The sequence below is a fragment of the Cavia porcellus genome, unplaced genomic scaffold (assembly GCF_034190915.1).
Source record: "Cavia porcellus strain 051 isolate PalLab524CR breed Dunkin Hartley unplaced genomic scaffold, mCavPor4.1 scaffold_6, whole genome shotgun sequence".
Classification (NCBI taxonomy): Eukaryota; Metazoa; Chordata; class Mammalia; order Rodentia; family Caviidae; genus Cavia; species Cavia porcellus.
In genome coordinates this window covers 36,739,720-36,766,763 of record NW_026947489.1, presented here as the reverse complement: position 1 = coordinate 36,766,763, position 27,044 = coordinate 36,739,720, and the positions used below count along the sequence as shown (strand labels likewise).

Sequence of the window (27,044 nt, the reverse complement as noted above, 5' to 3'; positions counted from 1 at the left end):
GCAGGGAGTTATCGAGGGACAAAAAAAAACATGAATGAAAACCCCAATAAACAAATCACTGCTACTGTGAGCCCACATTAGTTTCAAAATGCATAAAGTGAAATGCAAATTCAGAGTGACATTAAGGGACTTCAGTGCAGTCCAGATGGGAATGAGTTTTGCACACGTGGAAAGTGCACAGGAATGATGATTACTAGGAGGGGAAGGGGCTCTTATGAACCCAAATCAAATTAAGCAATGACCACTCTAATGGAGGGAAGTGGATCGAAGTCTTCCTGGAAATGCTAGGGGGCGGGGTTGGCAGGGAAGTGGGGCAAGAGCACTGGCTTCAGAACCTCTTCAGGGGAGAGGTCACTTCCAGTTACTACATGTCACAAGCAATTGGAGGTTTGAAGATAGAACAGAGCTTGCAGGAAAGCATCATGGGATTAACAAGGGATGAAAAGAATCTGGCTGCTCAGCCTGGGACAGGACCTGGGGAGAAAAGGCTCCAGTACCTGCAATCCGCTTCATCCAGGAGGCCTCATCAATGCCTAGGTTGTTGTTGATTATTTTCAAGATGTTGCCCAGGATGAGGCTGAGGTGTTCAGAGGTGACCTGAGTGCAGCAGGGCCCGGTGCTGGGAGGCAGGTTCTCCGGCCCTCGCTCCCACCAGTAGGACAGGTAGTTGCAGAGCATGGGCAAGATCACCTCGATGACGTGGGGCATCTCTGTGTACCGGGCCCCAGACTCGGCCAGCTCATTGATCTCCTTCATGAGGATGTCCAGATGGGGGATATCAGGACACATCTTCTCTACCGTGTCTGGCATCCCTAGAACTGACCAAGAGGCACAGGGAGAAGAATGGCACAATGGGAGACCTCCTCTCCCTCTGCCCCACCCTTCCTTTGGACTTCAGATGTGTACAAATTTCCGCCCCAGAGCCTCAGAGGAGGATCTTGGTTGCGGAGAAGCACTGGTCTTCTGGTAGTTTGTGCAGACTGAAGATGCCAGAGGCTGTGTATATTCCTAGGTGTCAGACTGAGTCTTACATGTCACAAACAAAATATACCCTCGGAGTACACAGGTAAAGTGGAGAAGTCAATCTCTCTACCCAGAGGCTGGAGGCTACGTACACAGAACAATGGAACTGAATAATTATGTGCTGTCTGATTTTGAATGAGAGGACTCAGGTGTATGTGTATGTTTAAATGTCACATGGACAGTATGTATTGTCATAGACACTATTTTTTTCTGCCTAAGACAAACACAGATTTGCTTGAGATTGGTACACAGGAGTCATTATATTGACCTTTATATGTGCAGTAATTGGTCCTTGAGTGGAATAAACATTTGGGATTCAGAAGGTGTTCTGTACTTCAAATGCCACATATTAACCCATAGAATGAACCTTGCTGAGTTGGCTGCCTGAAAAGCAGTCTCAGCAGCATCTGGTTAGAATGAGACACAGGGAATCATTCAAAAACACTGTCCTCTCATCAGCTAGAATACATCAGTGGTTCTCAGTTGGGATCCTGTCACCACCAGCAGCAGCAGCAGCATCACATAAACAACATTGGCAAACTTACAGTATGTGTGCCACAGTGAGCTGTTAAAAGTTTGCCATCCTGAATCCTAGAAATTTGTTTCTCAGGACTTACTCCAAGTCTAATGAACTAGAAACTCAGTAACGTGTTAAATAGCTGACTATATTAATGTTTTTGGATCATTGAACACAGCTGTTTGCAGTCTCTCTGTTTGAATGTCTACTTTGTATTCTTTGATACTGTGATGTGAGCAACTATTTCCAAGATGATAATATGTAATCTATTAATAGGTGATTTCTTACTGTTATTTTTTTTTATAGTTCTGTATTATGTGTAACCTTACACCACTTTGTTTTGTTTTGTGTTTTTCTCTTTTTCCTCTTAAATAAAATAAAAAAAAAAAAGAAACTCAGTAACAGGGCTCAGCAATATTTAACAAAACTTGTCAGTGATTCTGACGTGCATTAGCATTTAAGAACCACTGAGTTAGATTCTAAAGTTCTGTAGCTCTTTTCTCAAGAAGACAGCACCAGAGAGCATCACCTCTTTGCAGTACAGGCAGATGGTTTACACTGAAGGAAATGAACCTCTTTTCCCTGTGGTTGATTATTCTGATTGGGCATGTTAGGAAAGTACACTGGTTGGTGGTAGGATGATTTCATCGATTCCATATTCTGATTAATGCACATAACCAAGGATTTAATCTAGTTTCAACTCACTGGTGGCCCATAACCGTATTAAACCTTTTCTCGGCAATCTTAATTTATAGATGAGTCAGATGATGCTCCAGGGTTTTTGCAGGGCATTGGAAATAAAAATACGAGTAACTGCTGGCAAAGCACAGAGTCGATTAACAAAGATGTCCAGCTGCCTGAAGGTTTGTTAAGCCAGATCATATAGTTCTAAAACATAACACCACTTGTCACCCTCTCCCTCCTTCCCCTGTATTCCTCAGGCTATGCGCTCTGTAATGAATGGAGCTTACCTACTTAAGGCCCACTAAGCCTTCAGTCTCCTCCTGGGAAGCCTGGTTATAACAGCACACATATTCAAGCTTATACCACTTTTCAGGATGCATGCACATGGTCAGCATTCTTTGCTTATTAAATCAATATAAAAATGGGGCTCAGAGAACCTGGATACTGAGTCCCACAGGGTGTTCCTGACGAATAAGGGGCTGTGTCATCTCTAATCACAATCTAACCTCTATTCCTCCTTCAGAATATGCAACGATTGATACTTCCTTATTTATGAATGTGTCTTATTAAATCAAATTCAGAGGTACATGGAATATGAAATAAGAAGAAACTTTTTGTTTTCAAATAACCTTTAGAATAGCTCTGTGGCACAAGCGTCTGCCTGGCAAGTGTGAGGTCGTGAATTTGATCACTGGTGCAAAAAAACAAAAAACAAAACAAAACAAAAACCAAAAAGCAAAAAACAGAAGAACAACCCTTAGGAAAGAGTGCAAGAGCAGAGAGGCATTTCTCTCACTGCCTCCCCAGGCGAGTTCTTTGTCACCTCTTCATGTTGCCTTCAAGAGATGAGAAGCTGTGCAGGTTTCTCCCTCTCCAGAGGCGGGAAGAGGATGTGGCTGAGGCTGAGGGGGTGGAGAAAAGTTAGCCACCACATTTCACATGGAACTTTGGAAAGCTGAGCCATCTTGGCAACGCTTCTCTCTTGGTCCCTCTGAGAACACTAGTTTCCTGTTTTCTAGCTCAGAAGGAATTTCATCAGCATCCCTATCTAAATTGTCCTGGCAATCATTTCTGGGGGCAATGTTCTCCCTCTGTGGGAAGCAGCATGCTGCAAGTGAGAAAAATGGGCTGGCACTCTTCATTAGCAGATGAAAACACCAGCAGTGACAAAAAGTGTGGAAGGAATCTTTTTGTCTTGAAGTCTTCTCCCTTAGGACTCGTGACAGTCTGAATAAGGGGACTTGAAATAAATAGAATTGCAAAAATGTCCAGCCATCTACTGGTCTGTTGTCTCCTGAGTAGGACAAATGTTAGTTTAAAATGGCTGACTATGGTGATTTTTTTCTTAGTATTCATGAGTCCACCAATTTACTAATTTTTGATCAACATTCCATCAAGTCATTGTAATTACTTCTAATTGGGGCCTAAGTTTTATTAAATTAGACTCCTACTGAAGATTTTCTATTCAATTCCATTGCCCTTAAATGGGATTAGGGTAATTTAGAGATGAGGATTTTCTTTTCCACCATTCACAAACAGGCTTACAACGTGTCTTGTAGTACTACTGTTTATTGGTGTATATTCCAGTAAAACCTTACAAAAATAGGCTGGGGCCATATTTGCCCTGTGCTATAGTTTGTCAAACCCTATTCCAACTTAGTGTGATAATGTTCTTGTTAAGAAATTTTCTTTCTTATTTAATTTCAGTTCCTTTTGGTGTTTTTCTGTCTGTTCTCTCATAAAGAAAAGAATATGGTCTGAGTCATTAGAAGCCAGCCTCTCCCTACATACTACAATTAGGTTATTCCTGTGGACACTCTTCTTCTGATGACACTCTGGAGAGGGGCTGAGAAAAAGGATTCCCATTTTCAGGTGCAGAAGAGAAACTGAGACCAGGGCAGACAAGAGACCCCAGAAAAATAGGCTGGAAGGGGGTTAGAAGTCAACTATTGCTGCCTCCTCATTTTACCGGTGAGGGAACCAAGCCTAATGAGAACAAAATCTTGTATGTGCTCATTTTTCCAAGTGGAAGACGTGATCTACAAACCTGGGCCTCCTGGCCCCTCTTGTGTAGAACAACAGAGCTGCAGGGGAGCTTCTCTGTGCCTGCGTCACCTTCATGGCCAACTGTCCCCCAGCACGTGGAATGGGCAGGTGAGCTCTCTGAGAATACTTACTAGATCTCTCCCTGGAGGTTTTGGTGTTGAAGACTGAGAGAGGATTATAGCGGTTAAGGGTGGGCTCCAGGAATGCCACTGGTATGGCAGCTGCCAGTGAAGCCAGACATTCTCCAAGGGCAGGGCGTTGCCTGGAAGCAAAGAAATTCATTTAGAGGTGGTGCCGCTCACATGCTGGCCCCATATACTGGTGGGCCAGGGCCTCTTCCCAGAATGTCTCAGCTCACTCACTATATCTTAAGTCACTGGACATCCTCAGGTTCACTAAAGCTGCATGCACTTTTCCTCCCCCTCAACTTTCTCCTGACATGAGTCGTTTACAATGCTTGTGGTCCTTGGGACCTTGATCTTAATTGGTGAGACTGACTGAATACATTGTGTAGCTTTGTCCTTTTCTCCCAGGGCATATGAGAGCAAATTCTACTGGTATCCAGCTTGAATCTGGTTCATCCTGTTCTCCAAAGACATTAAAACTTTCTGTACAATTTCTCTGTGCCCATTCTCTGCTATGGATGGAACCTGTAAGCACTAGTGGGAATAGTAGAAAATAGACCAAAGCACCCATAAAACACAGACACAAAATAAATGACTTGCTTTACAGTAGAAATAACAGGTCCTAAAGCACTGTGTGAGATTTAAAGGAGCAGCCACTAATACATTTACTCCTCTTTCACAGATGATACAGCCTGTACAGTATACAAAGCTCTGGTTTTTAGGTCTTTCTGAGAATTAAGCCAACAAACAAAACCAACCTGGATTCCAGGTTAAGATTCTAAGTTCTCTATCTTAGGAACCTGTCTTTGCAGAGTAACCAACCATAGTGAGGGGAACAAGCTGCAGGCTAGGTAAGCAGCCTGGACTAAGAGAATACTTCTGTTTCTCAGATCTGGGGTTGGCTGAGATTGGCTTTGAGGAGTAGTCATCTACTACCCGGAAGACAATCCAGTAACAGTGAGTGCTGACTCAAGGGGTCCTCATGGGGCTGACATCTGCTGGTTATTCATGAATGAGAAACTAGAATCACCTGTCCCCGTCCATTACCATGTTTGACAGCTGTACTCATTGGCATTCAATCACAGACAGATTAGATACCTGTCCTGTGAGTAACTCATGTGATACCGGGTCTCAAATACAGGGATTTTTTTGGGGGGGGGGTAAAAGAAATCAATCACGTGAATCCCTTTTTAAACCAGGATACCAAGATAGTAAGTGAAAATACAGACAAAAAGTCTCTAATTTTTATGATTTCGATCTTACATGTTTCCCCAGAAGTTCATACATTAAAGTCACGGCCACTAATGTGAGGCGCCATTAGGAAGAGGTGGCACTTTTAAGAGGTGGAGTCAGTGGAGGGAGAGTGTGCCTTGAAGATGAGGCCTTGGCCTCTTTCTCTGTCTCTGCTTCCCAGCTGCCATGAGGAAGTAGTTTCCTGTGCCATATGCCCTGCCAGAATGACATGCCAGTGCCATGGCCATGGACTGAAGTCTCTGAAACCATGAGCCAGAATAACCCTTTTCTCCGTCTATGTTGTTTGATTTGGGTGTTTTTTCACAGTGACAGAAAGCTGATGAGCACAATGATAGAGAGTCAGATGGGGTTTCAGTGTTCAAGGCCTGCTCATACCTCTGTGCTTTTCTATGACTTATCACTTCAAATGGAGCACTGGTGACATCTACTATCTTAGTCCCTTGTAGCTGAGCGATGTTTGTTATAGGACCAGCATGGAGACAACTGTCAGCTGGGGAAGGTGCCTTGTGCCCTGGTAGCCAAGAGTCAGTGCTTACCCTACCACTACAGTCTGGGGAAACATAAAGACTCTCAACAGTAAGTCAATTTCCACCAAGACCTGTACCCAAGACTCTGTGAATTACACTTCACTGCGATAAGAGCAAACCGTTGGCAACACCTAAAAGCCAGAATTTCAAAGCATACGTTTTCTGAAAGCAGATAACAAGCATTTACTTTGGTGGGAATTAGGGAAGCTGTTTCTTTTCACTGAGGAGTAAGCCACATAGTCCTAACCTTAACCTCATCCTCCAGGTAAGTAAAATCCTCTTCCATCAAATGCAGAGCAAAGGTCACACTGTGTTCTACACAGAACACAGAAACGGTGTGATTAAAGGGATCCACATTTTTTGGTATGATAACCATAAGGATTAGCTTTAACCTGTAACTTTATTAAACAGAGAAACAGACTCGAGTTGAATTTTAAAAAATATGATCTGAACTGATCTTGAACAAAATAAGCAGATAAGATAATCTGGAGTAGAATCAGAATCTGCAGTGCCTGGAGGGTTCATGAAACTGCTTGAGATGCAAGACTAACCAGCTGGATGGGAGGCAGAGGGCAGCTGAGTTGACAGAAAGTGGTGTATTCCTTGGAAAGCCTGTCCAAGCTTCATTCAAGTTACTAAATTTATGTAAAATGTGATCTTCTAAATTGCTTTACAGGAGAATTAATATAGGTGGCTTTGTTCTTCATCTTCTTACACTTGACTTTCAGAGAAACAGCCAACAGATTCACTGGCCATGTAGCATCTGATCAGATTACTTTAAAATCAGTCCCCAGCAGGCACAGTGGGTGAACACATCCTCAGTTGGGTCACTCCCTCCTAGCTGATGGTACAGTCTAGTCCTTTCCAAGAATGTTTGATTATTAAAGTCCAAATATCTATGTCAGACCAACAGGCAGAGACACACCCCTGGACCAAACAAATCCTGCTGTGCCTTGTGTATTAACACTACCTGGGGGCCCGCTGGTAGTGCACGTGTGGTGAAGGGGAGGGAAGGGGGCTGCAGGCTGCTGAGACCCTGGCTCACCTCGCAGTAGGCCTGGTGTGCGCCTGACTATGCTGCTTTTATCCTCATTCCCTTCCCTGGTTCTTCTCTATTTTCCTTCTTTTTGCGAAGCACAAGGCCGAGGGCGTGCCTTTAATTTCAGACCTGGATAGCCAATACCTCAGAGACCACAGGCCAGCAAAGGCCTCCATATATCAGACACAAGGACCGTAAGGGACTGTGATTTCTGGATAACAAATTCCCTATTTATACCAACCACAGAGGCCAACGAGGAGAAATAGTGTTTTTTCTCTTCAGTATTTTCTTTAGAAAGGGAAAATAAAGGGATAAATTTTGATGGATAAAGAAATACCACAGGGAGAACATTGATGAAAAAAATCTAAGGGAAAATAGGATCTCCAGTTGCTTCATCCGTCTCTTTCTTTCTCTTCCTCGTCCACCAAAATTAAATGCACAGTCTTGTGAAAAAGGTTTTCTGGAGGCTGGAGGTTTAGCTCAGCGGCATAAGCACCTGCCTTGCAAGCAGGCAGTCGTGAGTTCGATCCCCGGTACCGATAAAAAGGAAAAAGGCAAAAAAAACAAAAAAACAAAAAACAAAACAAAAAAAAAAAACAAAAAAAAAAAAAAAAAAAAGAAAAAGGTTTTCTGGAACGTCAGTCAGCTACAAAGGCAAGGCTTCGGGACAGAAGACAGTCTGTAAGCCTCGCTGCTCCAGTGCTGCCCTGACAGGGGCATGGCCCTGTCCTCTCTGATATTAATTACTGACAAATCTGAGTCTCACCAGCTCAACGGGACATTTTCTAGTCCAGAGCACACGATGATGCTAATTAGCTGTTTGGCCAAGAAAGATAACAACAGCTCTAATGGCCCAGTTGCTAAAACTTTTCTGCAAAATTAAAGCCCAGAAGTCTGTCACTTAATTCTCCCGAGTGTGAAATACCAGAGTGGGTGGTCTTGGCCTCCATGCCTAAGAAGGGAATGAGTTAGGCGCTTGTTAATATGATGCTCGTCTGGTTCCTCAGAGGGCAGTGTGGGGTCAGCCAGACTTCTAGGCAGGCAGGGGCTACAGGGCGACCCTGCAGCAACCAGATCTATTCAGTGTATCACTGATAGGGAAACTGGTTTTCTTTAGTTCTTATTATCTAGTTCAGCATTTTTCACATCAAAGATGCTTGATCAGTGGTGATAGACTGAAGAGGTTTCAGTTTGTATTTCAGTATTTACTTCTTTCTAATTTATCAACTAGTAGGTTTTCCTGATCAATTTCTCAATTTTATTTCCATAGATCTCAATGGAAAAGGATCTCTCAAATGTCTACTGTCAGGAACACTGGCAAAGAAAGTCATCGCAGTAATAACACTAGCACCTTAGACACACACAGTGCTTTACAACTTTGAAAGTTTTACTGTGGTATCCCTCCCCCACACGTTGGGGCAGGAACTTTTTACAATGCAGTGATAGCAACCTCTGTGTACACATGTGTAGTTCTGATGTAACTCCGTAACATAAACCACACCCAAGCAGAGTGCAGAATGTTCAAGTAACTAGACTGTAAAATGTTAGTGTGTGCCCATTCAAGGGAAACAAAGACATGGCATCTACGCCATGCTCCACTCTCAGCCTTTGGATAAGAATCTGCCAAGTCAGTAACGGCAGGAAGAAAGCTCCTTCCTGGGAGAAAGGCCTTGGTAGCACAACTGTCTGTATTCAGAGGATTCTAAAGATGGTAAGTAACATGCGACAGAGAAGTAGAAAATATAGTGGGGTATGGATGATGTGATCCTAGATATCGGTATTAGTAACCTTAGAGGTTCATGGAACATTACAATGGCTCATCAGAGATGATTGGTCAAAGCGGAGCATTAAAAATCGTGGATCAGCAAACCAGAGATCTGGAATCGAGATACCTGGAAAACGACTCGTGAAGAGAACAAAAGAAGTAGATCTCCAGGAACTGGGAGGGAGCTGGCAGGAAAAACAGATACTACAGAGAAGCCTGAGGAACACAGCACAGGCAGCAAAAAGAATGAAGCAGTTGGAAAAGGAATCTTGGCTCTCAGGGAGGGGACCTGTCTTTGCTAACACCAGCTAAACCCGAGACGTGACAGTCACAGGCAGAAATAATGGACCAGGCTGTCAGACCCAGATCTATGAGAAGCCCAGTGGTTACTGTGAACTGCAAGATAGTGCAGGGTTTTACGGTGAAGGTGAATCCTTCCCTGTGGCAGGCTGGTATTGGAGAACAAAAATGCAGTGTGGCACTTACCGTATTCAAGATTGTTTAACTAGGGGCCATTTGGGGAAAGAGTTGTTTTGAATTGAGTTACAGAATAACTGCACTTCAGGGTTTTGCTGTTACCCTACCACAGTGACCAGGTTGGAGAGGCTCTGGGGCCTACATGCATCCCAGAACTCACTGGTCTGTTTGCTTTCCCCACCCACCAATGGGATCAGGGGATGCCAGGCTTGGATGGTTGCCACAGACTGCGAGGCCTCTGGAGGAGGGAGCATGCGTCAGGAGGCCGCAGGCTGTTACAGCCAGGCAGAGAAGGCCGTGAGTGGGCAGGCCCAGGAGGACATGGAAAACGGGAGTGAGTGCTGTGATCGGAGTGTAGGATGGACACCACCAGTCAACCACAGCCAGCATACAGGCAGGGGCAGGGTTAAGGATTCACACGCAAAACGGAAGCACGGAAACAAAACAGGACTGAGCAGTGACTGCGGTACCAAACCCTGGGAAGGAAGTGTTCATTCACAAGGATGGAGGAAATGTTTAGATTGATTCCCTTTTTTACTTCATTAGTTTTTGGGGGGCTTTGAGGTTTTTTTCTTCTCTTTTATTTTTGCCTGGTTTTCTCGTCTTTTCTCATTTGTTCTTTTTCTGTTACCTTTAACTAATTCTATAAATTTTCATTTACCCCTTAGTAGCATCCTTTATCTCACTTTTCTCTTCCTTCTTTATTTTTCAAGCTTTATTTCTTTCATTCTTCTGTTCTCTACTCTCTCATTTTAGTAGCTTTATTATAAGCTTTTATAATAATCTTGAGGTATTTAATCAACTCTATGCTATAACTGTTGAGTTTCATTGTTAATGGTGGCATAGTTGTTGAATTTATTAGATATTAACTGTATTTCAGTATGTGGTTTATTTTAATCTCTTTTCTATGGTTAAGGATGGTACAGTGATAGCTTTTATTGGTTTTTATGGTATTTTAATATCCAGTTGTCTTTGATTCTGTTATCAGTGCTTTTAATTGGCTTTTATTGTTGTCAATATCTGCTTTGTCTTTGTACCATAACAATACTGAAGTTCATTTTTGAAGAATGAGGCACTGGGCCAATCACTCTGTAACCTTTCCCTCCCAAATTAATGGAGGTGCTTGGACCTTGGCACAGAGGAAAGGCCTATATTAAGCCACACCCAGAGTGCACCACCAAAAAGCAAACACTAACTATACTGTTCTCCATAATAGCAACAAAGTCTTTCCATGTAATCAACTCATGAATCTCAGCATTCATATACACACATGTGCACAAAGACACACAGACAGACAGACAGACAGACAGACACACACACACACACACACACACGAGGACAAGTAACAAAATGCTTCCCGAAACCTCCAATTCCTCCAGAGCTGATCAATGGGGCATTGATGGTGTGAAAGTCAAAAGTTGAATGCAGAATTATACAAAATGATAAAGAGACAAATAGCAGATCAATAAAGCATTTAGCATACTCAAAGATGATATAACTAAAGGACAATAAACAAAATGATCAATGAGTTTATAGAAAACACTAATAAAAAGGTTGTTTTAAACTAAACAACATAATACAAAATGTAAATGACCAGTTTAGAAAAAAAAAAACCAAAAAAAAAACCAGTCCAAAGTGGGTGTGGTGGCTCACGCCTGTAATCACAGCACTCAGAAACTCAGAAGGCTGAGGCAGGAGGATTGTTGTGAGTTCGAGACCAGCCTGGGCTACAAAGTGAGCTCAAGGCCAGCCTGAACTGCATAAAGAGACCTTGTCTCAAAAAAACAAAAAAACAAAAAAACAAAACAGCTTATAAAAGTTACCAAATAGAAATCTGAGTGATTAGAAATTCTATTACAAATATGGGCAGCATAAATGACTAATGTGAGGACACAGTGCCAGAATAAGAAGACAGGGCTGACACAAGTGACTATATGCTAGAGAACACAGAAAATTGACCTGACAGTTGTTAGACGATGCAATGAAAACTAACTTCAGATTAATTGGAATGCGGACAATAAAATCAGAGGACAGCATAAATGACATAAAAGATGCGTTCACATAAATAATAATGGAAAATGTCCCAAAAAGGGAGAAATTTTCAACATACAGTCAAATGAAGCAGAAAAAATCTCAAATAGCCATGCAGAAAAGAAGTTCTCCATGATACAACATAGTCAAAACCCCAGAAATCCAACACAAGGACAGACTCTTAAGAGTTATTAGTGAAAAGCGCCATCACTTATAAAGGCAAATTCATTAGGATTCCAATAGATTTCTCAATACAAATCTTAAAAGTCAGGATAGTTTGAAGTGAAGTGTTTCAAGCTCTAAAAGAAAACAGCTTCCAACCCAGACTGCTATATCTTGCAAAATTATCTTCCAAAATTGGTGGAGAAATAAGGTCTTTCCAAGACAAAGAATACCCAAGAAATTCATGACTACTCAACCAATATTCCAAAAAATTCTCAAAGATACTCTAGAAAGGGCCAGTGAAGATGGTAATGCCAAAAAACCTAACAGAATGAACATATCAGGCAGGGTGGGCAGTTAAGCAGAAGAGAGGAAATAGAATCAGCAAGAGGAAAAATGACAAGAATAAATCTAGGGCTGGGGATTTAGCTCAGTGGCACAAGTGATGAGGTTGTGAGTTCAATCCCCAGTACCACAAAAAAAAAAAAAAAAAAAAAAGAATAAATCTATACCTTTCAGTAAGAACTCTCAGTGTATACAATCTAAATTCCCCAGTCAAAAGACAGATTCACAGATTGGATCAAAAAGTAAAATCAAATGGTATGCTGTATACAAGGAACACATCTGACTAGAATTGAACCATGCTTTTGAACAAATGAACTTAACAGATATCTTCAGAGTGTTTGACCAAACAATAACAGAATATACATTCTTTTTAGTAGCACATGAAACTTTCTCCAAAATAATGTAATATATCACATAAAGAGAACTATAAAAGTCACGTGTTCATTTCAGTAAATGTAAAAGAGCCTTCCACGAAATCCAGCTGCCATCCATGATTAAAAAACTCTGAAGAAATTATATGATCTCAAACTGCTAAAAGCCATATATAACAAACTTATCTAAAACTGCTAAAAGCCAGTTACGAAAAACCTACTGCCAATGTCATATTAGATAGAGAGATGCTGACAACTCTTTTTCTAAAATCAGAAACAAGACAAAGATGCCCACAATCACTGCTGGCTCAACATAGTACTCAAAAATATTAGTATTAGCCAAAGCAAACAGGTAAGAGAAAGAAAGATACATATAAGAAAGGAAGAAGTCAGATCATCATTATTTGCAGAAGACATGATCATCTATATGGAAGACCCAAACAATTCTACCAAAACACTTCTAGAATTAATAAATTCAGCAAAATATAAGGATACAAAATCACTACACACAGAATTCAATAGTGTTCCTCTATACTAACAATGAACTCACTGAAAGAAATTAGGAAAGGTCTGGGGGTTTAGCTCAGTAGCATAAATGCCTGCCTGGCAAGCACAAGGTCATGAGATTGATCCCTGGTTTAAAAAAAAAGAAATTAGGAAAAATACCCTTCACAATAGCATCATGAAAAATTAGGAATTCATAGGAATTCATCTAACAAGGAAGGGGAAGGACTGTACAACAAAAATTTCATTATTCATAAAAGATTGAAGAGGAACTCATAAAATGGAAAGATGTTTCTGGATAGACAGAGCCCATATTGGCAAAATGGTCACTTCTCTAAATGACACTTCTCCAATTTAATCATCAACAGCATTTTCTCAGACAACTAGAGAAAACAATTCTAAAATTAATAGGGAACCAGAAAAGGTACAGAAGAGCAAAGCAGGAGATATCAAAATTCTAGTTTTCAACTTATATTACAAAGCTACAGTCACAAAAACAGTATCACACTGGCACAAAACAGACACGTGGACCAATGGAACAGAATAAAGGATACAGAAACAATCCTGGGTACATGAAGCCATCTGAAGAACAAAAATTATACACTGGAGAAAAGATAGTCTCTTTAGTAAATAAGTTACAAAAACTGACTACATACATGCAGAAGATTGAAGCTACATCCATATCTCATCATATGATAAAAAAAGCAAATAAAAGTGGATTAAAGATCTAATCATTAAAATAGAAGCAATCTGCTGGAACATGAAACAGGTAAAAACTTTTAAAGTCACTGGCAAGGAATTTCTGAACAGAATATCAATTGCACAAGAAATAACACCAAGAATCACTAAGGATTATGTTAAATCAAAAGACTTTTGCACAGAAAAGAAAAAAATCAACAGAGTGAAAAGAAAACCTACATAATGAGAATTTTTTTTGCCAACAATTACTTGGACAGAGGACCAATATCTATAATACATAAAGAATGAAAACAATTAGATGTGCTCTAATAAAAACCTCAATGAAAAAGTGACCAACTGAAATGTTTAGACACTTTGCAGAATTATACATGGCCAATAAAAATGTTCAGTCTCTTCAGCCATTAGAGAAATGAAAATGCAAACAACCCTGGGATTTCATATTACTCCAGAAAAATGGCTTTCATCAAGAAATCAAATAATAATGAATGCTGAGGAGGCTGCAAAGAAAAATAAAGGATTGTAAACTAGTGCAACCACTATGAAAATCATCATGAAGATTCTTCAGAAAACTAAAACTAGAACTTCTGTTTAAGCAAGCTATTCTTCCCCCAGGTCTCTCTTGAAAGAGTTAAAGACTTCATATTAGAGTGTTACATATGTTCCCAGGTTTAATATAGCACAATTCACAATAGTTAGATCTTGGAAGTGATGTAAATGTTCATCAAAGGATGAAAAGATTTTTTAGAATGTGCTATTTATGCACAATTGAGTACTACCCTACTATAAAGAAGTATAAATCTGAGTCATCTGTAGGAAAATGGATACACTTTGAGACCATGTTAAGTAAAATAAATCAGAAACACAAACTGATATAGCATATGGTTTTTCTTATATGAGAAACCCCAAGTATAAATACATTAAAGAGCAAAATAAAAGTCAGGTAATAAGAAACAAGGAGATAGATCTTTTGCAAATGGGAAGAGGCCAGGAGATCGAGGGAGAGGTGGGGCAGGAGGCAAAGGAGACATTAAAGGAATTATGATGTGTTATGCACATGTACCAACTTCTCACAATGAATGTAATTAGTACATACTGAAAACATGTACTAATACAAGTTAAAATAAATTTTATAATTGGTCAAAGGGAGGCAGGCACAATGTAAGGAACAAATATCTTTAAGAAGTAAAAAACAACACATAGTTTTCTTACAATAAAACAGATTAAATGATTAAGAAAATCAACTGAAATGTAGTTTTCTCAATGAATTCCTATGAAATACTCCCTAAATTAATCAAAGAAACTCCATGTTAAAGAATGCAAGTATCCTGCATGATTAAATATGCAAAAGCCTTTAACTTTCCCAGGAATTTTGTATATGAAAATCTCATTAATCAATGACATTCTCAGTACTGTGAGTAAAATTGTCAGTAAAAACATTTGAAAAGAAATGTTTCTACTCTGTTTCAGTACTTTTCTCCCTCACAGTCTAGAATGTGTCTAGAATCTTCTTAATCACAAACTACATCCTGGGTATAATTATAACAAATATTTGTGATTCCTTTACAGGAAGGTTCAGTAAAAGGTGGTAGGGAAATTGTACTTTCTTCCCTCAACCTCACAAGAAAAGAGGGTGAAGAAATCTCCATCTTTACTTCAACCGGATTATGTGTGATCATATGGACTGAATCAAGCATGGATACAGAAGTGGAGCCATGCTTACATGGACTGAATCAAGCATGGATACAGAAGTGGAGCCTACTGTGTAGGCTTAGAAGAATGTGAAAGGGTCTCTGGAGGTCATAAGGGAGATTTGAGGGGCTAAAAGGTAAGTATTTGCTTGAAACAATGAGCATAAGAGGCTGGGTGTCATGGTGCACACCTGTGATTCCAGCACTGAGGAGTCTGAGGCCAGCGTGGGCTACAACGTAGGCTCAAAGCTAGCCTGAACTGCATGCTGGAAGCCTGTCTCTAAAAGACAAAACAAGCTGAGCATAGTGGCACACACCTGTAATTCAGCACTTGAGAGGTTGAGGCAGGAAGACATAGCGAGTTCAAGGCCAGCCTTGATGGCATAGCAAGATGGTGAGAGAGAGAGAGAGAGAGAGAGAGAGAGAGAGAGAGAGAGAGAGAGAGAGATTGAGAGAGAGAACAAAACATAACAGTGAGGATGAGGACTCAGGGTACGAGCAGGCCATGAGTCCTAGCAGACAACATGTGCATAGGGCTAGCTTCTATGCTACAGAGTGGCAGATTGGGTAGAGAAGGGAAGACATACCATTTGTCACTCCTGTGATGTAGATTTCTACCCTGGAGAAACCACAGGATATGTACCAGCGTGGAAGAGTAAGAAATAACTTGTGTTATAGCTATCGACCTATGTTCTCTAAGCAGAGGATAAACATACATTAAACCACTAAGCAAAACTCCTACCACTGTGAGTTGTACCAAGAGTTACACCCACCTGTCTTGCAGGACAGCTGTTTACTTCTGTTGGGAGAGAACATGAAACACCGAGCATAGATGCATTGCTAAGGCTACAGATACCGCTGAGGAAGTGAGAAAAGAGTCAGTTCTGAGTCAGATTCTCAGATTGGAAGCTGTTCTTTCTTTCCAGTTCAACTGCCTTCACTTATTCATTCAGACTGTCTGTCTGTCTCATATCTCCATCCTCGAGTATTATCAGTGGAACTAACAACCACAAAATAGATGAAAAGCACAGGTTAGAAAAATAATTATCCAGGAAAAGTGCATAACAAAATGTTTTCTATATGCATCTAGAAAATAAGCAAAGAGAATCAGTAATATGAGAAGTTTGAGAAAAAAAATCATTCAAATGCAAGACAGAAAAGAACAACTAGCCAAAAGTTACTACAGAGTGACTAAGAGATTTAGGGGATTAAGGAAAAGACTGACACATAATTGCTTTTCTGAACAAGAGAGAAGAAAAAACTTCTCCCCTCCTCCCAAAAACCCCACAGCTGTGGTAAAGTTTGGATTTGAAACATCTTGCAAAGGTCTGTATGTTAAAGGTGTGGTACCCAGCTATTGGGAATTCGTGGGATCTTTAAGAGGCGGGGAGCTTTTAGGTTATTGGGTGTGTGCTGTTGCGTGGGGATTTGGGGAAATAGGTCTCTTCTTCTCCCTCTCCCTCTCCATTTCCCAGTCAGTACGAGGTAAGCCCCTTCCTCCACCTCATTCTTCCCACCATGATGTCCTACCTCACCACAGATTCTAATGCAGTCAGGCCAAGTGCGCCCACAGACTGAAACCTACAAAACTGAGCCAAAACAAACCTTTCCTAGTTTTAGGCTAATTGTCTCAGATATTTTATTACTGCAACAAAAAGCAGACTAACACAAACTGTATAATAAAATGAAAATTTTCTGAATAAAGGAAGATTGAACTCTGAGTAGCAGCAGGACATAAGAAGTTCTGAACAGAAGCAGAGGTGGCTGGTACAGAATAATCAGCCCCGGGATATATCATAGTATAGTCAACAAGCTTCGAGACTAAAGCAGTTCCTCTCCTCCCACTGCAAAGTCATGTGTAGTGTAATAAATCCTGTGGTCCAGAGAGTGCACCTTGTCAAACTACAAAGATACATTGGGGGAGAGAAAATGGTAAGTCAAGGATTTTATACCATGGATATTATACATACATAAAAGTCAAAGGATGATATTCCGAAATATCCCAGGATTTAAAAGTATCTAAGAGCTTCTGTAGAAATAACTACTGAATGATGACTCCAGCCAAATGATAAAAGAAAATAAATAGGATCAGGAAAGTTTTGGTTCAAAAGTATGGGTGATGTGTGGAACCATTTAAATATAAATTAAAATCAATGCCTCAGGGAACACTGGTTCTAGAATAGAATGTAAGTGTTATAATGAATTTTATAAAAAAATGCAAGGACAGGAGGTGGCTAGGTTTACCAGTATAACGAAATAATTCATCATTTTAAGTATGGAATTAAAGCATATTGGATTTAAATGTTAATTTTTAAAACTATGATGTTACAATAAATTCAGTTTTTGGCTTTATCTAATAGGACAAAGTTGCAAAACTGTCTGGATATAAGCTCACATGTGTAAAAATACACATACGTAGCAAACACCTAAACAGGTATACATCAAACTGCTGCTGGTGGCTTCTTTTGGGAACTGGATACAGGTAGGGGGTGATCTGGGATGAGGAAAATGCTAGTTTTAACTATGTATTTCTGTATAGCTTTATTTCATTTTTTGTTTGTTTTGACTAAACTTGTTTCTCAGAATTAAAAAAAGAAATGAAAACCATTAACAGTGGTAGAAACACAAGTTTAGGGCTTTAGTTCTCCAATTCTTTAGTTGTTTAGTCCACTGACAAAAACATTGGGGGCAGCCTGGACCGAGGGCTTCTCCAAGCATTAACTTCTGCCAGTAAAGGAGAAAACATAAACACTAATATTTATAGTGCAGGACACACACAATAAACTTTCAGTGAACACATAAATAAAATATGCAAGGTTATATGAGGAGCAGTCTTTTTGTGCTCTGACATTTCAGAGATGATCTTGACTTTTTTTTCTAAGAGAAGGATGTCTAAGATTTAGATAAAATTGTATAGAGAATACACACACTTATGGGTGAATACACACCCAGAATACTCTGAGAGAATAAAAAACATACTGAAAAATGTTTACAAATAATCAATGGAAGACATGAACTCAAAAAACCTTCCCTCAGTGAAATTTTGTATTAATTGAAAAAAAGGAATTTGCCTGTTAAATTGGTACAAAATATGTTTAAAACTTTTGTCTGCCTATGACAAAATTATTCATATTCTGTATAAAACTAGGGAAAACTAAGCAATTGCAAGGACTTAAAACAGTAATCAAAATATAGTTACTTTTTTCAACTAATTTCTTGAACTTTGGAAGCTAGTTACAATTGTGATTATTATGAACCAAAGACATTTCTTCAACAATTTTTACCACAGGATTTTAATTCAACTGGTTTAGTTCTTAGAGGAAAGAAATGCAAGTCTTTTTTTTTTCAGTTTGCTAAAAAATTGCAATTTGAATTTCTGTAAGTTTTGTCATCAAATGGCCCTTTACCATTTGCTTGATGAAAGCATCATAAATAGAGTTAGTGAGATAGAAGAAATAAAAAGATAGATAGAAAGTAGACAAGGAAATCATAACCAAAAATAGTTCTTTAAAGAAGACTACGAACTCTGGGCCTCACTCAAAGTTACGCAAGGTCCATTTATCAATTTTGCTTTGGTTGAAGTTAGGGTCCTCTCCTACCCGACTCATCACACTAAAATTACTCAAGAACAACAGAAGTCCATAAATTGACTCAATTGAGAAAGTAAAGAGCAAGAACTTGATGCTGAGATAAAGAAGCAGGTTCAGAAATCCAAAGATTCTTTAAATTAGCTATTCAAGACCAACCAACCAACCAATCAACCAAAAGCCACAAATGCCCATGCCTGCAGAATGCACTGGTAGCCTTCTAGGGGTGAGCTCCCTTATCTTAGGGTTTTGACCCCTTCAAGAGCAGCATAATTGTTCCCTGTCCCAGGAAATAATGAATCTCATTTCTCTGAGCATCCATACTCTACCCTTGAGTGCATGCTAAAATTTCTGCCTATTAAACTCTTCTCATGTCTCTTACTGGCATCCTGAAAACATTCTTTTGTGTGTGTGTGTGTGATGGGAATTGGCGAACCTACAAACTTATTCTACAAGAGGGTGGGCTAAATTCCATAGTTCAGACTCAGGGACCTCCTCAGCTCTAGCCCACTGACAGTAATGCATGACAAGTAGGTACCAAGGGATGCTGAGGTCGAGTAATTTAAACTACAGGTTGAATTTCTTCAAACATGCTTGTTTGAAAGGGCAAATGAAGAAAATAAAACCTTCCAATGATAACACTAAGTCTAGAGCTTGGCTAGCACTGTTTTTATCCTTCTAATCTCTCCCTGGATTTAAATAGAACACCACAACACAGGGCACTTGATGCTGAAAATGAGGGGTCATCAAGGTCTCCACTGCAAGAGGCAGATTAGAGAGCCAAAACTGAAACCCTAAAACCTCTGAAAATAAGCTTTTCAGACTTGAGATTATTGCATAGTATTCGTGCACTCATTTAAACCATAGCTAATCTGACAGCCACGAGCGGCAAAGGACCAGGGTGTATCACACTGAAAGTCATCAGACATGAAAGCGACTGCCTCCTGTCCCTTGGGTACCTCAGCAAGCTCTAACCACGGCATCTGGAAGCAATTTGGAAGCTGTGATTATGAAGAGATTGGCAAATCTTCAACATTTTTTTGGTTACCAGCATATGAACTAACTTGGCTATATGCATTTACCAGCTCTGTTCACAAAAGCCACCAGTCTGAAAAGCTTCTTTCCGCTTCTTCATATTGCCATGAACGTTTTATAACCTGCCTCACAAGCAGTGCTCCAGATCAGCTATCGTTTTGGTTTTGCAGAACTGAAAAGATGTTAGTGGTTTTTTTTTTTTTTTTAAAGTAGGTAACCTTTTCTCAGCCTGTGTTAACTTTTTATTCACTAATTACCTCTCAACATAGATGTTTTTTCCTGTCCCAAGGGAGTAAAGGCTGCACAGTATGTGGTAGCAGGAGATCTGCACGTCACCCACTGAAACGAAGAAGAGACGCTGTTACCACACACCAGTCCAGGTTCCTTTTGCACACAGAAAGGTCTGTGAAGAGGAAAAACATACAGGCACCAGCCAAGAGCAGAATCTTCCCCTGACCTCGCTCTCCTTTCTACTCCCCTCTTGCCTTTTTCTCCTCCCTCTTCTTTGTAGCCCCTTTTTCCCAGGTCCTAGTTTGCTATGGTAGCTGCTGAACTACATACAAGGGAAAATACTGATAGCAAAACACCCATCATCCAGCCATTTCAGTGGCAGTATCAGGTTTTTAATGTGGACCACAGTGCTTCACTGGGCAAGGCATCATTTGACCAAAGAAGTCTTTCTTGATAGGGTTTTCTCTTCGAGGGACACATTGTAGTCAAATTTTATCAAGTGCAGTATTTTCTTCCTTTGGAAGGAAGAACACAGAAAACCTGAAGTTCCCATGAGCCTTCTGCTGATTTCCTAGAGAAATATGTACAACAACCGTACGTTCTTCAGAGGTAGAACAACATTCCTCAAATTCGCCTGGGTGTTCTGCAAAAGGCAGTTCAACTGTACCATGATTTTATCATGCTCCCGAGGGAAGCACACATTCTGCTTAGGAACTTGTAAGCAATTAATCTGCAGGCTGTAGGTCCCTAACCATTTAAAGCTCATACCAAGGTGAGGACTGTTTTAACACAATAAAGCCAAATTAATGTTTTAATTTTCAATCAAGGAATTGTTTCCATGTCAGAAAACTTATACCAGCAAGTGTAACTGCTTTTCAGCTGTTCAGGGATGTCAGTAACATAGCCTTAGCAATTGCCAACTGGCAAATTAAATCACATACCAACATTTGAAGTGCAAAACTGAAGCTTGGTGATAGAACATCTGTGTGGCAGGAGGGGCTGGGGCTGCATGTGGGGCTAAAGGCAAACTAGAGTAAAACCAATTGTCTTTAGTCTTCCTTTGAAGCCGCAGATAAAGAAATTCTAGCATTTTCCTTCGCTCCTGGTACTAGTGAATAAATTAAGGCTTCTTAACAGGAAAATTGGTGTCTGAAAAACCCAGGGAGCAAATGTACATCTCATGTTGTCTTGCCCAGATAACCTTATCAACATGAAGAGAATGTGTAGGAGCTGAGAGATATGCTAGTGGATGGGAAGTTCTGGTTGGGAATAGAAGTGGAAATAGATCAAATATTATACAAATAATCATGTCCCTACTTTGACCTCCAGAGCAACAGAAGTGAATAGGTCCCATACTTCCTGTCTGTGACACAAACAGCAGTGTAGGACAAACAGCAGAAGGACTCACGGAGCAGATCCACCCCAAACTGATGCTGAGCCACATGTTCAAAGATGGATGTCAGGATGGGGAGCAGAGCCACTGTGGTATAATTGATATTCTGGGAAACCCCTCTGATCTGTGTTCTGGAGTGGGTAAACTTCCCAAGCTTCAGGTTTTCCGAAGTCTTCTCTAAGTCTTCTGCAGCATTTTCAAAGAATCCTCGCAACCCAGCCTTCACCAGCTCTGAGCCTGACTTCATGACTGTCCTGCAAACAAACAGTGCTCAGAAGCAGAAGCATAATCTGCACTGCTGGTGATGTGCAGTGCAACTGGGGTAGGCTTTAATACTCAGTCCCCGACAACATTAAGTCAGGAAGAATGGAGAGAATGTGGTCACTTAGAGAGAGACCTGGACCACACAGCCCCAGGAGCTTGGCAACTGGACGGTGCACTTATCTGAGGGATGATTCCTTGCTCAACTCATCAAAACATGGAGAGAACAATGCTACCACCTGCTAGCTATACAAGGTCACAGCTGGTGTCTGTGAATACCTAAGAGAAAGGGGTAAGAGAAAGCTTTTCTTGCAGCAATTATGATAAACACAAATGGAAACATGATCACTTCTAATTCAAAACCTGAGAGAGAGGAGAGAGTAAGGGAATAAACTGACTGCAGCTTAGACTGCTTTTCCATGTGTGGAGTGGTCCTAGATTGGATGAGGAGAAACAAAAGAGATAAATAGTTGTTTTAAAACAAACAACTTTAAAAAATAGCTTAATTAGGCTGGGGGACGGGGAAGGATGCTGAAAGGTGCCCTGTGAGAATGGAGATTAGGTATGAGTATCTGAATCCATCCTTCAAAACTTATTTTGAAAAATTTAGGATTGGAACAAAAATCTACAAGTGATCTACAGTTTTCCATGTTTCTGCATCTTACTCAGAAGGTCGGATACTTTTTATCTATCCTTGGTAATCTTCCAACTAGTTAGGACAACAAAAGCAAGGGAAACAGCCGGTGAAGCTTGCTCCTGTTTTGTAAGCACTAGGGGCTCTCTTCCTAACTTTGTGGTCAGAGGTTTTAGCAGGAATTATATTTAAAGACTACTTTTAGAAAAAATAACTTGGGCCCCTTCTAAGCCTTTCTGCATGTTTCCTGGAGTAATAAAGTCCTCATCCCAATTGTAAGGGTCTTTGGTTGCTTGGGATGACTCAGTCCTGTGGTGGTGAGCCTGTGGCACGCACGCTGAAGCAGGTATGCTGATCTCTCTTTGCTGGCATACATGCCAAGTTGCCCCAGAAACCAAGCATCAGATACTCACCTTTAATTGCAGTGTTCGCACTTTGCAATAAGTAAGTGAGTTTTGGGTTGCAGTTTGGGCACTCAGTCTCTGAAAGGTTCACCATCACTGACTCGGTCTATCTTTATGTCAACACAGCATGTTTGTATTTCTCAAAAACCATAACGAGCCCGTTGATTAACCTTATACCCTTTCAGAAAATATCCTGTCTTAGGTTGGTGGCTCTTTTATGTATTGGGGATCAGAGCTCATCTCCCAATATTTTGGGAGAGATGTTTTGAAAAGAACATTTCTTAATGAGAGTGTTAGAGGTGTCTGTCAATACATATGGAAGTTTCTCAAAAAACTAAGAACAGATTTACCATGTGACCCAGTTATAGCACTCTTTGATACACATTCAAAGGAATCAAAATCAGCACATAATAGGGATATCTGAATAGCTATGTTTAATGCAGCACTATTCACCATAGCTAAGATATGGAAAACTAGCCCTGTGGCCAGGAGAAGGGATAAAAACAAACAAACAAAAAAAAACTGTGCACATATACAATAGAGTATCACTCAGCCGTAAAAAGAACAAATCATGTCATTTGCAGGCAAATGGATGGAGCCAGAGATCATGATGCTAAGTGAAATAAATCAAGCGTCTCATGTTTTCCCTAAACACGATGGCTCTCTAACATGGCATGATGGACTCTAAAATGATGCAAGTGATGCATGAAGTGAAAGGGAGACAGTTACTAGACAAGAGGAAGAAAGTCAAGGGGAGGGAGGAGAGGAGGACAGTGGGGGTGGCTAAGATCGAAGTATGTGCATGCATAAAAATACACTGAAACCACACATTTTGTTAAATTCATAGGAATTAGTGACACATAATTTATATACTGTATATTTCTATGTGTAAAAGAAAGCTGCCTATAAATTCTTTTCACCACTTCCTTTAAAATCTTATCATTTGTGCTACTGTTATCAGAATTTGCATCTGATTATAAGACTTCCTTCCCTGTTCACCTTCCCCGTGCCCCTGACCTTTTGACACCAGCTCTCCCTGTATCACCTTCCTGGGCATACTGAATCCAGAGTGATAACTGCTCCTCTCTCTCAGGGAAGGTAAGAGTGGGTTACATGCTTAACCCTTAGTATTCAGTATTTGCCTCAATTGCTGTTCTACATCATGGGGATGAGAAAGATACAGTGCTAACTCCTAGGGTCAATTCATCTTTGCCCCAAGGAGGGGGTCAGAGAGGGCGTCTGGAGAAGCTATACAAGTGAACTGGCAGACTTACCTTGTGTCAAGGGTCTGAGCTAAGATGTGAAGACAGCTCACCATTGTAGCAGAATCACTCCCTAGAATAAAAAATATCACCTGTGACTCCCCAAGCCACTCAGCCTGTCTCCCGAGCAAGGTCTTCTCAGTATGCATAAGCCATAGCCCAGCGTAATTAATTACCACACACAGTGCCAGGCCTGTGTTCAGAGGCATTTATCTCCAGCCTGACACAGCCCCTACCTCATGATGGATGTCAGAGGCAAAGCTTAAAACATTCATTGGTGTGGAAAATTTAAGCTGTTAGCAGGGTAGAGAGGTCATTTATCATGCTTCAGACCAATTTTCTATGGTGAATTTAGGTGACACCTTAGTCTCAAGGCTCAAGTCCTTTGAAGGGGGCACAAATATGGCAAAATACAGGTTCAGGATCACTCTAGGAAGGAGTGCAGCCTTTAGCAACATTTCTCACTTACCGAAGAGGGAAATCCTGTGTCTAACAAGAGCAGCAAGTTTGCAGAACAGGCTGAAGCAGAAAATAACACAATTCAGCAAGTCTCAGAGAGTCAAAGACTAACTCTAGCCCTCCTCCCAATCTCCACACTGTAAGTCACGGAGCACAGATTGGCACCCCAGGACGATGCACTGTGTTCTCCTTGAAGAGTCCTTTGGACCATGCTCAGGAGAATATGTGGTTCAGACAGTTACTGGAGTGTCACCAACGGTAACTCGTAGGCAGCTCTGAGCTCACTGAAAACAACCCCTCTGCAGTGGTTACAGCATTTTTCAGTGAGCCTGAGAAAACTATCCTCTACTATAGACACCACATGTTTAAATATTTATTTGCTTGACATTCAAGAATAAATGAGGATTCTGAAAGAAAGCATGACTTTTCCAAGTTGCAATGGACTGCAAACCATTTTGCAACCAGCTATCTTCAGTTAGGATATGAGCAGCATATTGAGACTGGAAAAATGTTAATGGTTAGGGTAGGCAGTGCAATTGTGTTAAACAAAATTTTTTTTTAAGAAATGTATTTTCACTATTATCTCTTATTAGTCTATGGGCCTGATTGGGTTGCTTTCCGATTTGTTCCTTGGAAACTTGGGACCCTAAGATGCTTTTGGGTTTGTGATCCTTCTCTATGATTTTACTCTTATTTCTCACCATAAAACCACTTGAAGGCGGCACACTAGCTTATTGCTTGACTTTCCACAGTGCCTGAGAGAAGGCCTTGTGCAGTTGGGAATGAATCCTGTAAATGTTTCTGTACACGCTGCTGAGGGACCCCATCTGGGGCACTGTGGCCATTATGTCATCTGTGCTGCCAGTGCTCTCAGAGGGCAGTGTATGGGCTCAGTGTACGGGCAGACAAGAACTTCACAAACCTTTCAGGAAGCAGTGGAATGGAAAGTGAGAAGGCAGGGAAAACAAGAACAAAAACCACCTGTACAGCCATCGGGTTCCACCAGGAGACTGAGCTGAAGTTGAAGCCAGTCTCTTCATCACAACTGGCATAAGACCCCTTGCCTCAAACAGGTCAGAAGTCTTCTACAGGACACTCAAATGGAGGCAAACCCCAAGTGTTGATAGGGATGAAATTTGTTTACCTTTTCATGGTGCTTTGGGTTTTTCTGGGCTGTCTACTGAAAAATTACAGTCAAAGTCTCCCGTGGTTAATTATTATTATTATTATTTTTTTTTGCAGTGGAAATAAGTGGGAACCCCTGGCCTAGGGCATCAAGAGGACTCATAACAACTTAACAAAAATTTAGCAACCAGCTGTCATGGAATTAAATATGTGCTGCTCTTTATTTGATGTATATTCATGAAGCTGGAGGAGGGAGAACAAAGAGCACTCAAGACTATGACCTGTGTTGTTGATGCTCTGGGTTCTGTGTTCTGCCTTGAATAACCGGGCTTTCTCAAGGAAAGCCCTTTGCTTTCCAGCCTTGATATAGTGCTCATGTGCTGACTAAAGCTGTATCAACTTTCTTATCTATAATAAATGCCTCTCCTGGTTTTCTGAATAAACTCAGTTCTGATTCAGAGTGGATGGACATGTACTCTGTGTAAAGTTTTACAGAAGCTTTTCTAACTGAAGCAGATGATTTGGTTATTTGATTCCAGTGCTGACACGGTTCTTCTCACTGTCAGAAGAGCTTTCTCAGGTATGCCAAGGCCAGGAGCTACAGTTTCCTGAGGCTCCTGCTTGTCCCCTGTGGCACATCTGAGTTAAGTAGAAGCCTGCGTGTGGCCATAGCTACAAGGAGTCAAGATTCCCTGGCACCTGTAGGTTTCCAAGATGAATAAATAACAGAATTCTAAGAGAGACAGACTGGGATCCCAAGCTGAATGGCATCAGAGGCAAAAGAGGTGTGGCAAGCATAAAACAGGTGAGAAGAGCCTGCCAATGCAAACACATCCCGTGCAAACAGCTCTGCCTGGGAGGATAGCAAGCACACTGATGAATCTCGTTGCTATTTGCAAGGCTGATGAGCTTCAGGTTGTATTCCAGCCATGACAAATGATGCGCAGTTGAACAAATGTTACATTTCCATGAATTAACAGTCTAAGAGAAATAGACGAAGGGAACAAAGACCCCTGCCCTGGGCTGGATTATCTGATCAAATCACCTTGCCCTCCTTTCCCTACCTTCTTACAGAACACACACTGGCATCTAAAAATGTTAGATTGCTGGTCAGTACACGATTCTAAGGGTATTATAACTTGATAATATAGGGTTTCTCTTACCTTAAGTGAGAATAAGTAACTATGGTAAGGAATAAATAGCACGTCACACGGACAGAGAGGACAATGTTTTTATTCTTGTCCTCACTTAGCTTTATTACTTTCAACACTGGAATGAACCTGATTGAACCAGTTTCATCATTTGCAAAATGAAAATTAGAACATGCAAGTCGTAGTTTGAAGGTAAAATGTGAGGTTTCACACATGGGTAGTATCTCTTGCATTTGAAAATTAAG

General features: G+C 40.7%; 1 protein-coding gene across 1 annotated transcript in view; it reads right to left on the bottom strand.

Annotated features, from left to right (window-relative positions):
- Window positions 1-27,044, bottom strand: part of Ryr3 (ryanodine receptor 3) — a 556,876-nt gene that overhangs the window by 71,981 nt on the left and 457,851 nt on the right. The window contains 6 exon segments of the mRNA XM_063250329.1: window positions 498-818; window positions 4,402-4,532; window positions 20,137-20,218; window positions 21,519-21,757; window positions 24,077-24,137; window positions 24,534-24,583. Coding sequence (XP_063106399.1) covers window positions 498-818; window positions 4,402-4,532; window positions 20,137-20,218; window positions 21,519-21,757; window positions 24,077-24,137; window positions 24,534-24,583 — 884 coding nt within the window.